The following is a 14,079-nucleotide window of genomic DNA, read 5'->3' as shown; positions in this document are numbered from 1 at the left end:
CCCATCACAATGGTCTAGTCTCTATGGGATGTGTGTAGGCATGTGAAGTGAGGCTGTAGGTAAAGGACTCTAATGTGGCTTAGTTCCTGAGAGCACTCAAGGAGTCTCTCTGAACACCTGAAGCCAGGAACCTAAGATAGGCCATAACATTCGATATGGGAAAGCCGGGTAGTGGTGGCGCACACCTGTAATCCCAGCACTTGGAAGGCAGAGGCAGGCAGATCTCTGTGAGTTCGAGGCCAGCCTGGTCTACAAAGGGAGTTCCAGGACAGGCTCCAAAGCCACAGAGAAACTCTGTCTCGAAAAAAAAGCAACCCCCCCCCAAAAAAAAAACAAACCACACATTCTGTATGGGGTGAGGGAAAAAGGACCCCGTGGGGAGCTGGAACTTGCCCACATATGTTGCATCAAGAAAAGAGAGTGGGATTAAAAGGAAGGTTAAGGGTTAAAATGTAAGCATCTGAGATACTGAGGAAGAGGAAGAAGGCTTGTAGTTGGATGTGAGATAATGACGCTAGACTGACAAGAGGAAAGACAGGGCTTTGACTCAGGCTGCCCTGCTCCCGCCAAAGCCCTTCAGCAGCACACGGAAAACACTATTGGCCTTTCACAGAGTCTTGCTTCGAATGAACAGGCTTAATTGTTAGCAAAGGTGGCTTCTAATAAGAAGCTTCTAGCTGGGAGACCACCTCACAGCACTGCCTAGACAAGGAGCTAAATCTGAGGTAACTAAGAAAGACTGCAGCTGAATCTTGGTACCTGGTAGAGCTCACGCTCTGCCATGGTGAAGCTACAGGTTGATCATGTTCCCAGGCTCATGTGCAGCTAGCTTCTGTATACAGACCAGGACCATTGCCCAGGGAATGATGCTGTCCATAGTGGGCTGGGCCCTCCCACATCAGCACCACTCTCCGGGCAAGTGGTTCTGGGCTGTATAAGAAGGTTAGCTAAACACGAGCCTGTGAATAAGCCAGCAAGCAGCGCTCCTCCATAGTTTCTGCTTCAAATTTCTGCTTGAGTCAATGCCCTGACCTCTCTCAGTGATGAACAGTGTCTCGGAAGTATAAACCAAGTAAATTCTTTCCTCCCCTAAGTTGCTTTCAGTCATGGTGTTTGTCACAGCAACAGAATGAAACTAGAACATTGACCAAGTGACTAAGATGATAAGATTTCACCATTTATCATTTTATAAAACCTAGGGACACATATAAGATGAGAACCTGATACAGTCACTACGACCACGATGCACCCGGCTACCATTTGCCTTCCAGCACCCCCCCCCCCCAAAAGACAGTACAACCTTCTGGTCTGCCTATTCTCCCTGGAGCATTCTTTCTCTCATCCTGGGTCTATCCAGGACTTATTGATCCATTCCGACCAGCTGGGTGTGAGCTCTACCTCTCAAACCAAACGCTCTATTCAATTGGACGGACAGCGGACCAGGATTCCCATAACAACAGCTAGTAGATGGGCCAGGTCGTAAGCAGAATTCCGGTAACAACAGCTAGTAGACAGTCAAGGTCAAAGTTGGAGTCAGAGACAACTAGAGAGAAGCTTCACCTACCCCTAAGTAGGTGGGTAGTGCATAAATAGCACGTGACCAACTCCCCATTGGGCCAGGGCAGCAGGCTTAGAGCATGTGGGCCCTTCTGGAAAAATAACCAGTCTCAGAAGAGATTTTCTTAGTCTTTGTCCAGTTTCTGCCATTGCCCCATAGAAACTCTAGAAAAGGGGAACTCAACAGATTTCCACCCCATCCTCTAAGCCTCTCCCTGATTCTCAGGTGTTTCTCCCACTTTCCTTAACTTTTTCCTTTTCCTCATTTCTCATTCTTCTGTAATAATTCAGACTAAAGCCTGCCTCTGCTTTGCGGGTTCTCACAGGAGTCTGAGCCCTTAGTATTCTTCAGCATGCGACAATGCATGCTGTCCCAGGTCAGGCTCTGATGACTGTAAGTGCTTGGCATTTTAGGTCCACGGATCACGCACAACTGTGCTGTGAAAGGTCCTGTCACACTCAAAGTCTCTGAAAAGGCAGAGTTTTATATTTCCCGTCAACTGTGGCCGATTCTAAACCAGTGGGCAGAAAGAACACAAACACTAGCCTGTCTCCTCTGAGGACGCTTCCTTTGGAAAAAAGACTGGCAGAGGTGAAATGGCTCCAACTCCCCTCTCTCGCATTTTCATTTACCACTCTCTTCCTCCCTCCCACTGTCAAATGTATCATGCCACAAGCCAGAAAGCTACCCAAAGAAGGGCCTTCTACATTTGTTTAATTGAGACAAAGTGTTGTGAGACTTCCCTGGGTGCATGTGTGCACACAGACCTGTTCGCTACAGATAGTGTTACTACCACCACATGAGAGTAAAGACCATTGTCCGAATTCTTGTAGTTGAACTAAGCAAGCTTTATTTTCTCTCAGACAGGGCTCTCTCTCTAAAGCAGGGTTTGAGACACAGCCATGAACACAGAAGACAATGGGGTTTGTATAGCTTTAAAAAACCTGCAAAACTAGGAGGTTTTCAAGGGCCAGGGGATATTTTGGTTACGTGGGAATTTGGCCAAACATTTCAAAATTATTTGGCAGAACATCTTAGCTTATCAGTGTGAATGTCAGGGCATAGAGTACGGAACATGTCAAATTCCAGCAAATGGGTTAAGACATGGTCCAATTTAAGTTTGAAGGAAAACAGGAATGAACGTATTTTGACCTTGTAAGAAGATGGCTTCTAATCTTAAAGTAGAGTTAGGCTGGTCCGTCAGTAGGGCACAGATGACGAAGAAAGGCTACTTGTTCCTCAATGTTCCCTTCCCTTTCCACTGGGGAGACGCACTTTCCTCAGGAAGACGCTTCTGCTAGAGCTGTTGGCCCCTAGGCTTGATGATGAAGGCAAACAGGACTTGATAAACTGCCAGCAGGGGCAGTGTGACCAGACACATTTATAGCTGTGTTTCAGACTCTGGCGGGCTGAAGTGGGGAGAGAAGAGGCACGGAGACTTCCCAGGGACGCCTGAAGTGAAGGTTCAGGTTCACGTGATCTTGGTGGGTATCAGGGTTTGGCGGGTTCCTCCCGAGGGGTTCCAGGCTTTGTGCTGCAGAAAAGAGCTATAGCAGAGACACATAGTGGTAGAAACAGGAATGGGTTGTTAGAAAAGGTACACTTGGGAGCTAATGAGATGCCTTGGCAGTTAAGGCTACGAGCACCTGCTGCTCTTCCAGAGACTGGAGTTGGATTCTCACAACCACCTGTAACCCAGCTCCAGGGGAACAGATACCCCGGGGCCTCCTCATAACCATGTGCACGTACCCATATGCAGACACATCCACCTACGCATAACTAAAAAGGAGTTGAAAAAGTAAATCTTTTTTCTTTAAAAGAAAAAGACACTTTCGAGGGAGGAAGTTAGAACAGGGGAAAGTTGAGCAGTACAAATGGCAAGCTCTGTACTAGGACGAGGCCAAGGCATTTATGGTCCATAGTGTGGGCTCTGCAGCTTCTTTGTACAGCACAGGCTTCGTTGCCCATGCTCTTTTGCATGTGCTTCCACACACAACCTAAGGGACCACCCGTCTCATTAGCATCTCTGACACTCTGTGCCTGCTCCTCTGGATCCAGGCAGTTTTAGCCCATCTCTTGGCTGGGGGAGGGGGAGCGCATATAGGTATGTGGTTGGGGGGTGGAGAGCAGGGTGGTTCCGCGGTTGGACACTTTGTTTACCAATGCGTTTTCCTGTAATCCTAATTTTGCATCATTTATGTTAGGCCTTTGGACCTCACTACTCCACGAGGACCCCCCTAACAGTGGGGCTTACAAAGACTATGTCTACCACTCTCACTTAAGATAGGAATAAAGACTTTATCTGGGATGAGGAAGATGTTTCCTTCCCTGCATTTCTTCCACCTGTCCCATTCCCATTAGTTCCTTCGTATCAGAGCTTAGACCAATTCAGTCATATTTTGGCTTTCCAAGTGTAAGGAAACAATTATTTCCCAGGGTACAATGACCTAGGATGGCTGGATTCACAGCCAGAGCTCTTATTACGGGAAGGGAATGTCAAGCTTCCTGCCAGAAGAGCCAGAATTTAGCATGTTTTTATGGATTCCTGGGGCTGATGTCTCACAAAGGAGCACCCCCCCCCCCTGCTTAGGTCATGGAGGAGCTACTGGGACAAGGAGCATGGAGGATCGCTGAACTGTGGACAGTGGCCAGAGAAACCTGCTCCTGCTGCCTCGACATCAGTCTCGGCAAACCTTACAGGCAGACACTTGTGAAAATGTCGCATCCACAAACCCAACAGAGCGACAAGAGCTTATGCTCAGGGCTACCGGGTTGTAAAACCTCAGCTAGATTCTGGACTTAATGGCCTTAGGCCAAGTATGGCTGTAAGCATAACATCAAAGCCTCTTGCCTGCTTCAAAAGGCCTCTGCCACCTTCTGCTTGGGGATCATCCACCTCTCCAAACAGATGAAGTCGGCAGTTGGCAATTTGGGCAAATTGTTCAACTGTTAGGTCAAACTCCCGGTCCCTGCTCCAGCCCTCTATATTACATAATGTGACCTTGTTGAAAAGGCTGCTAATACCATTTGGGAGCAGGAAGCAGATTTTTGACTGCTTATGGCTGGTGGGTGGGGCTAGGGCTGGGGTCTGGTACGCGGCTGAATGTGGGTGGGAAGGTTTTAAGAAACGAAAGGGGCTTGGCAGATGGAGAGAGAGGGCAGGAAGCCTGGGGTGGCCACGGCTTGGGGATAAAATTGATTGGTGTGTCAGCAAAATCTGTCATTGGCTTTGGCGATTCAAAAGGCAGACACGTTCTCTCATCTCTGCTAATCCTCATCTGATACAGCGGATTTTCCAGCCACTATATCTCCAGAAAAAAACAAAACAAGCAGTCAGATCTGCACGCACAGCCCTTGCTCGTCGTCTGTGTGCCCCCTGCTCCGGCCTTTATTTCCTATTGCAACATTTCCTGTGCTATGGAGGGGCTGGGGGCGCTGGGGCCAGACCCCCAGGATGGTAAGCAGCATTTCAGAGGGACCTTTAAGTGTTCTTCACAGATGCTTTCCACCGTCTATTTTGTTGCTGGATCCTGAGTGATACCTGAGTTGCTGTCGGGCCTTTGCTTGATGAAGGGTTTCCAAACTGATGGATACGGAGAAACTGGAGCGAGCTTCTGACCGGCTTTCCTCACTGGTTTCTCTTAGTCTAACACTAGAAGGGAGAGCGGCTGGGCATAGCCAAGCGTGGAGGTGTGGACAGGATGTGTCTTGGGTAGCCTATGACCTGGTTGGTGACTTGCCCTTTCTCCTTCCAGGTAGGGATCCTACAGCTCAATGTCTCTGAGCCACCTGGTGCAAGGAAGGCCAAGGGATGCTGATCCTGCTTCCTCATGGTGAGTCCTGCTGCTGGGGCCGGGGATGGGACAAGAGTCACACGGCTTCTGCCTAAAGAATTAGGGCTCCAAGTGGCTTCAGTCACAGCTCTATCTGGCTGCTCTTTCTTAGCAGGTTTCCCTGCTGTGTGACTGTGGCGAAGAGCTAGAGAATGAGAAAACAGTAGGCAGTAGATTGTTTTTCCTTAATTTGTTAATATACAAAACTCCTGATCTAAATATAAAATAGCGTTCTTTTTTATTTTATTATTTCTATTTTTTTGGGCTTTTGAGACAGGGTTTCTCAGTGTAGCCTTGGCTGTCCTGGAACTCACCCTTTTAGAAAAAAATAACACTTATATATCTTTATATTTTGTATGTGAGTTTATTAGTGTTATAACCCCAAACCAGTGATTTTTCTAGACATACTATTTTAAAGTCAAGGTGGATGCTGTGGCTCAAACCTTTAGTCTCAAGCACTTAGGAGGCAGAGGCAGGTGGATCACTGTGAATCTGAGGCCAACTGAGTCTACAGAATGCATTCTAGGGCTATATAGTGAGTCTAAGTCTTTTTTTTTAAAGTTTCATATTTTAAACTCACTTAATGAAAAACAAAAATCTCTTAGGAAAAATTCTTCCTAAGGGGAGGGCACAATGGAACTGTGGCATAACAGATGTTTAAATAATATTTTTATTTTTTCAAACTTTGCTCCCCCACCCCTGTGTGTGTGTGTGTGTGTGTGTGTGTGTGTGTGTGTGTGTGTATGTGTTGAAACAGGGTCTCATATATGCAGGTTAGCCTTAAACTTCGCTTCCCAAGTACTGGGATTACAAATCTGTGCCACCAAACCTCCCCCACTCCAGTATATCAAGATGGGGCTGAGCCTGTGGCTCTGTGGTAGAATGAGTGCTTAGCATGAATAGGGTACAGGGAACCATCTCAGCATGGTAAAAACCACAAACACCTCTGTCCCAAAAACCTAGAAATACTTGTCACAAAATACTTTATCCAGTGGTTCAAATCTCAGCTAGCCTAATGGTAAAAAAAAAAAATAATCAACCAATCAATCATCTCCTTTTCAGTTCTTTAGTAAATGATTCTACACAGAGAATCTGTTTCTCTGACCCCTGTGGAGAATTAATTACTTGATGTTATGGCGATCTATGTAATGACCTTTGTCTGTGTTGCACATAGTACAGAACACTTTCTATGGTTCTAAAATACTAGTAATGGAATTCTCTTATTTTGTGTTCTAGCTTTCTTTATGTCACTGTGAGAAAACACTCCACCAAAAGCAACCAAGGGGAAGAAAGGATTTATTCAATTCACAGTTTTAGGCCATAGTATACATTGAGGAAAGTCAAGGCAAGCTCAATGCAGGAAGTTGTGGGGAGGCTGCTTTCTATTCAGCACAGGAATAGGAGCTCAATTCACAGCCAAAGAAGTACAGTTGCTGGCCTGCTGGTTGGCTTATACTTAGCTAGATTTCTTTTTTCTTTATTATATTTTAAAATTTATTTTACATACCAACCACCCTTTCCTCTCCCTCACCTCCTTTCTACCCAGCCTCATCCACTCCTCAGAAACGGTAAGGCATCCTATGAAAGTCAACAAAGCCTGGCACATCAAGTTGAGGCAGGACCAAGTCCCTCCCCCCTGCATCAAGGCTGGGTGAAGCATCCCACCATAGGGAATGGGCTCCAAAGAGCCATTAGCTAGGTTTCTTATTAGTCCAGAGCCACCTACCTAGGAATCGTGCTGCCTGTAGTCGGCTGTGTCTTCCTATAATCAATTAACAATCAAGACAATCCCTCACAGACGTGACCACAGTCTAATCTGATCTGGGCATTTTCTCAATCAAGGAGCTCTTCTCAGATGACTCTAGATTGTGTCGAGTTGACAGTGAGAGCTAACTGGAACACTCTATATTCCATTTTTTTAAAAAAGTGGTACATGCTCTGTTCCATCAAGCAACAGACAAGGCACCTTTAGTGTGTGCAAGGGATGCTATAAGGGGTACAGCCACATGGCCTATGTCTTTGAGAAACCTACATTCCTTAACGGAGAATCAATCAATCAATCAAACCCAGAAAATAAAAATCATCAGTAGGGCACAGGGCACATCACGATAAGTAGGATATGACTTCCTACTGGAGGAGCCTCCAAAGGACAGAGGTTGACATTTATATAATCACCAATAGCCAGCGACTTGCCATTTCTCCTCCTTAGAAAGGAGATTTGACTGAGTCATGGGGACAGAATGTTTGCTTCCAAGAGCCAGGATTATTTTCAAGGAGTACCCAAAGCTCTGCTGCCACTCACACAATCCAGACAGTATTCGAGCCTGATGCTGCAGAATAGAGCTGTCTTCCCTACAGAACCCTGAAAGACATCCAGACTACTTGTGACAGTTTGGCAAGCTCAGTGGTGACATCATTTACTAACAATAGACACACTTAAAATTAATGACCAGCTCCACATCCCTAGTGCTTTCATTTAAAAGACACTCCATCAGCACAGAGACTATTTCTCTGATGACGAGTCACAAGCGGTGGGAACAACATGTTCTGAAGAAGCAGGCAGGGATAGTGATCTGCCTCCTTGGCAGGGGGTGGGGGATGGGGAAGGCTGATTGAGCTTCCCCAAACTTGGACTTGAGAATCAGAAGTAACTCAGAGCAGGGGAGACATAAGACAGTCACAGTCTTCCTGGGGGCATGCTTCTCCTCACAGGTGGGTAAGGACACACACTCCCACAGCCTCCTCCAGAGTTACCAATCCCCTAGCTCCCTGGCGTTCATAGCATCATATTTGAGTTCCAGACTTGCTTTCTAGGGTCCTTCACACCTTGCTTGCTCTCCACCGAGTCTTTAGAGTCATCGGAGTTCGTGTTTGTCCACTTCTCCCTCTTAGAATCTAAGAGGTGGTACGTGGTTGTTGATTGAATGCGTGAATCAGCCCAGTGCAGACTCTTGCTCGGTTGGATGCACTCATTCTACTAGGTATTAGGTCTCCTTCTATAAGGATAAGAATTGCATTTTAAAAGAAGTCTGTAGAAAAGTAAAGTCACAGGATGCTACTTTAAGACCCACAACAATAGCCCGAATGTGAAAGACTGTGAAATCTCAAGCCTTGATGAGACTGGGTGGAATGCTAGAATCTCTGGCAGGAATATCATACGGTGCCGTCATCTGGGAGACCCATCAGTCAGTTTCATGGCATGGTAAACATATTTCTATGGCTAATAAGTGAGAAATGAAAATACATGTCCATGAACACACACACACACACACACTCCTTGTGTCAGCTTTTGTTACAACAGACTAAAACTGGAAACAATACAAATGCCAACTGTTAGTTACTTTTTATTTCTCTTGTGGCTCACAGTTTTTGTTGTCCTTCATGGCAAGGAGGGAACAGTGGAATAGAACAGTGGTATCATCACGGCAGCCAGGAAGAAGGAAAATGGGAATACATTCTTTTTTTTTTTTTTTTTTTTTTATTTTTTGAGACAGGGTTTCTCCATAGCTTTTGGTTCCTGTCCTGGAACTAGCTCTTGCAGACCAGGCTGGCCTCGAACTCACAGAGATCTGCCTGTCTCTGTCTTCTGAGTGCTGGGATTAAAGGCGTGGGCCACCACCGCCTGGCTGGAAAATGGGAATACAGAAAGGGGGCGAGGCAAGATACACCCAAAGATTGGTCCACAACGCCTAGTTCCTCCAACTAGACCTCACTTCCTCAATTTACACTCAAAATAAATCTAGCATCTGGGACCAAGCACTCAATATCCGCATTTTCCAGAGGCCATCTGTATTCAGATCATAGCATAGGGAATAAGTTAGTCAAGGTACCCCCATTATCTGTCACAGTCTCGTCAACTCAGAACTAACAAGTCCCGGTCAGCTGACCTGTCACAATACAGAAGAGCCCCATAAACACACTGGTGATGGAAAGAGCCATTTCCTACCATTTCTATAGAATCCTCCAAAGGCAGAGCTCATCTATAGTCCAGAAAGCAGTTTTGTTGTCATCTGCAGAGAGGACACGTGTCAAAGAGACTCAAAGAAGCTTTCTGGAAATTCCATTAGCAATGCTCTCAGTCTTGATTGGTATGGGTGTGAACACTTGCTGTACTTACTGAACTGCACTTTAATAGGGTACTTTTTTGAGTTCCACCACACCTGCGTCTCCATAGTTCTCCCGCGGGGCCTCCATGCATGCTACATTCTACCAGCAGAGCCAGTCAGTGATGGAGTAGCCAAAATAAGTACATTTTTTGAAGACAATCTTAACTGTACCTCAAGCAACTGAATTTACGAGAAGAAAGCAGGGGTGGAGGGAGAGACCAGCAGTACTCCAAGGGGAATTCTCTCATGGTAGACTTAGATACTATGTCATGTTGAGCAATACATGTAGAAGATTCATTGATGCTATTGCATGGACCAGTGGCTCTTCATTTTGTATGATATATTGTTTGTTTATATATTTCCTTATTGTTAGGGATTTAAAGTGCTTCCTGTTAGGGCCATATTTTTGGTTGTTAGACCAAAATGTCCAAGGCTAGGTACTTTATAAAGAAAAGAGGTGATGCCAGGTTCATGTTTTGGAGGTCAAAGAACATGGCACTAGTATGTATTCAGTCTTGGTGAGGGTCTCATAGTAGATGAATACGCAATAGGCAGAGCTTACACGGTGACACAGAAAGCAAGAAAGATTCTGGGGGAGGGAGCAGGCTTGTTAATGACAATCAACCCTTGTGGGACTTCCTGAGAGAAGAAGAAATACATTAATCTCCTCTAAGCTGCACCCTCAGTGACCAAGTGACTTGCACAAATAGGGTGGTTTGAAAGAAAATGGCCCCAGAAGGCGTGGCCTTGTTGGTAGGTGTGGTCTTGTTGGAGAAAGTGTGTCACTGTGAGGGCAGGCTTTGAGGTCTCATTTTTCAAGCTTTACTCAGTGTGACAGTCAGTCAACTTCCTGTTGTCTCTGAGTCAAGATGTAGGATGTTCAACTCCAGCACGTCTGCCTACAGCTGCCATGCTCCCTGCCATGATGACAATGGGCTCAATCTCTGAAACTGTAATTGAGCCTACCTAATTGAATGTGTTCTTTATAAGAATTGCCATGGTCATGGTGTTTCTTTTTTTCTGATTTTTTTTATTGATATTTATTGAGCTCTACATTTTTCTCTGCTCCCCTCCCTGCCTCTCTCCTCTCCCTTCAATACTCTCCCAAGGTCCCCATGCTCCCAATTTACTCAGGAGATCTTGTCTTTTTATACTTTCTACTTCCCATGTAGATTAGATCTATGTAAGTCTCTCTTAGTGTCCGAATTATTGTGTAAGTTCCCTGGGATTGTGGTTTGTAGGCTGGCTTTCTTTGCTTTATGTTTAAAAACCACCTATGAGTGAGTACATGTGATAATTATCTTTCTGGGTCTGGGTTACTTCACTCAAAATAATGTTTTCTAGTTCCATCCATTTGTCTGCAAAATTCAAGATGCTGTTATTTCTTTCTGCTGTGTGGTATTCCATTGTGTAAATGTACCACATTTTCCTTATCCATTCTTTGGTCGAGGGGCATTTAGGTTGTTTCCAGGTTCTGGCTATGACAAACAAAGCTGCTATGAACATAGCTGAGCACATGTCCTTGTGGCACAATTGAGCATCCTTTGGATATATACCCAAAAGTGGTATTATTGGGTCTTGAGGAAGGTTGTTTCCTAATTTTCTGAGAAATCACCACAGTGATATCCAAAGGGACTGTACCAGCTTGCATTCCCACCAACAATGCAGAAGTGTTCCCTTTTCCCCACAACCTCTCCAGCATAAGCTGTCATCAGTGCTTTTGATCTTGGCCATTCTTACAGGTGTAAGATGGAATCTCAAAGTTGTTTTGATTCACATTTCTCTGATGACTAAGGATGTTGAACATTTCCTTAAGTGTCTTTCAGCCATTTTATATTCCTCTGTTGAGAGTTCTCTGTTTAGGTCTGTACTCCATTTTTAATTGAATTATGTGACCTTTTGGTGTCCAATTTCTTGAGTTCTTAGTATATTTTGGAGATCAAATCTCTGTCTGATGTGGGGTTAGTGAAGCTCTTTTCCCATTCTGTAGGCTGTTGTTTTGTCTTGTTTACCATGTTCTTTGCTTTACAGACGCTTTTCAGTTTCAGGAGGTCCCATTTATTAATTGTTTCTCTCAGTGTCTGTGCTGCTGGGATTCTGTTTAGGAAGTGGTTTCCTGTGTCAATGCGTTCAAGTGTACTTCCCACTTTCTCTTCTATAAGGTTCAGTGTGGCTGGCTTTATGTTGAGGTCTTTGATCCATTTGGACTTGAGTTTTGTTCATGGTGATAGATATGAGTCTATTTTCATTTTTCTACATGTTGATATCCAGTTATGCCAGTACCATTTGTTAAATATGCTTTATTTTTTCCATTTGATAGTTTTGCTTCTTTATCAAAGATCAGGTGTTCGAAGGTGTGTGGATTGATATCCGGGTCTTCTATTTGGTTCCATGGTCATGGTGTTTCTTTACAGCAATAGAAAACCCTAAGTAAGACAACTAAGTTCCAGTTGTTGAAGGGCCTACCACCTGAGCTGGGCATGGTGATACATGAATCTAAGCGCAGCACTCAAGAACGGAGGCAGGAGCGGCAGGATCAGGAGTCAAAGGCCATCCTTGACCACAATAGATAAGTCAAGGTCAGCATGGGCTACAGGAGACTCGGTCTCAAAAATAACTAAAAAGGAAAAAAAAATGGAGGCGCTAGAGAGGTGGCTCAGTGGTTAAAGCACTGGCTACTCTTCCAGAAACCTTCGGTTCGATTCCCAGCACCCACATGGTGGTTCACAACTGTCTGTAACTCCAGTTCCAGGAGACCTGACACCCTCATCTGGCCTCCACAGGCACCACACAAACTCCATGCACAGATGTACATGCAGGCAAAACACCCACAGACATGTAACAAAAATAATAAAGATGAAAGAAATAATCCCACACCTGCCATCACCACATTGTTTTTTTTTTCTTCCTTTGCTATTTCTTTTCTTACAAGTCTTGTGGTACCTGGTCAGTTTCGTATGTTTTGCGTGGATTTTCTAGGTTACAAGGCTCTCCAACTCTTTTCTGGAAAAGCTGCATTGATTTATTTATGTTAGACGCTGAGCCGTCTGTCTCTTCAGCTCCTTCTTTGCCTTCTTGTCACAGAAGGTGCCTGCATGGTGTAAGAAGCAGGTTCTGGGGTCGCCTGAGGCCAGAGGCCATGGCGTGGTGCCCCTGGTACATTTCTGTTTCCCCCGGTTAGTTTTGTTTTGAAAACCTAGCACTGGGCTTGGCTGGAGGAGCAGTTGGGGAAGCATTTGCCAGGAGTGGGAAGAGAATGATTTCTCGAGCCAAAATGGCTAAATACATTCTGCTGAAACCAGAAACCAGACCATATTTTCCCATACTATTTTAGTTTTGGGAGGTGCAAGTCTTTTTCAAACAATGAGAATAAAAAAAAATATTCCAAGCTCAGCCTGTGGTTGGAAACTCCATGAGTAACCATTCCCTCAGCAAACCTCGGGGGAGAAAAACACATTTGCCGAGCTTGGTGCCGCCAGGGAGAAGTTCCCCAGCTGCTCCTTATTAAGACAGCATTCTGTGGGGCTCCTGGGCTTCGCCAGCAACGCTTCCCTGCAGCTTGGAGCTGGTCCGTCCATCTCGCCAGATCACAAACCCAAAGCTCATCTCTGGTGTTTGCTCCGATTTAGGGACACCTTGTAATTTTTGTTACAAATTGATGTAAAATTGACACAGAATGTACCACTCCTTTAAACTGTGACATTTAGCACAACATTATGCAACTATCACTTTTATCTAGTTTCTACATGCTTTGCGCTGGCCAGAAGTTTTGAAATTTTGTGCTATTATCAAGCAGTTATTCACAGTTTGCCCTTCTTCTCGGCTCCTGGCAACCACTAATCTGCTTTCTGTCTTTATGAATTTACCTCTTCCGGATGTTTCCTGTAAATGGAAGTAACATGATATATGGCCTTGTGTGACTAGCTTATTTCACCAAACAGAATTTGTTTTGCAGTTCTGGGGATTGTACCTAGGGCCTCACCCATGATCTGTAAGCCCCTTATCACTGAGCTATAGCCCAGACCTCTTTTTATTTTTTCTTTTTAGTGTTTTGAGACAGGGTCCCGGCTGTCTTGGAACTCACTAAGTAGACCAGGCTGGCCTTGAACTCACAGAGATCCACCTGCCTCTACCTCCTGAGTGCTGGGATTAAAGGCCTGCGCTGTCAAGCCAGGTGCTTTTTTTGGAAACAGGGTCTCACTATCTTGTTGAGGATGGCCTTGAACTTGTTGAACTTGCTCCCTCTGCCTGAGTAAGTGGGATTACTGATCTGTGTTGTGAATCCCAGCTTTCACATTTTTGAAATTCATCAATTCATCCTTTGTCTACATTTTGGCATGTGCCCATCACTTTTATTTTTAAGGTGGGATAGTCCAGTGTATAGTATGCCACATTCGATTATCCAGTCGCTGACCCACAGCCATGGTTGTTTCTTCTTTTTAGCTTAGTGTTCACGGCGCTGCATATCTACCTTCAATTCCTTCGACTATATACCCCCGAGAGGCATATCGAGGCCGCACGGTTCACACTGCACAAGAACGCGCTCTCTCTCTCTCTCTCTCTCTCTCTCTCTCTCTCTCTC

General features: G+C 45.1%; 1 protein-coding gene across 10 annotated transcripts in view; it reads left to right on the top strand.

Moving 5' to 3' along the window:
• Positions 1-2,771: 2,771 nt before the first annotated feature.
• Nyx (nyctalopin) overlaps positions 2,772-14,079 on the top strand; it is a 29,509-nt gene continuing 18,201 nt past the window's right edge. For 7 of the 10 annotated variants that reach the window (XR_007595154.1, XM_050160751.1, XM_050160750.1 and 4 more), the window contains exons 1-2: positions 4,724-5,015; positions 5,314-5,391. Coding sequence is in view for 2 of the 10 variants with exons in the window: in XM_050160751.1 (XP_050016708.1) it covers positions 5,370-5,391 (22 nt within the window). In the remaining 8 variants the exon portion in view is untranslated. Of the gene's footprint in view, positions 3,043-4,583; positions 4,624-4,723; positions 5,016-5,313; positions 5,392-14,079 lie in introns of those variants that run through there. The other 3 variants (XM_050160752.1, XM_050160745.1, XM_050160747.1) reach the window with 3 other exon arrangements.

Source organism: Alexandromys fortis, unplaced genomic scaffold (genome assembly GCF_014885135.2).
Source record: "Alexandromys fortis isolate MF-2015 unplaced genomic scaffold, M_Fortis_MF-2015_v1.1 scaffold_83, whole genome shotgun sequence".
Lineage (NCBI taxonomy): Eukaryota > Metazoa > Chordata > Mammalia > Rodentia > Cricetidae > Alexandromys > Alexandromys fortis.
The sequence above is the reverse complement of the archived record's forward strand: the minus strand, read 5'-3'. Positions and strand labels throughout refer to the sequence as shown.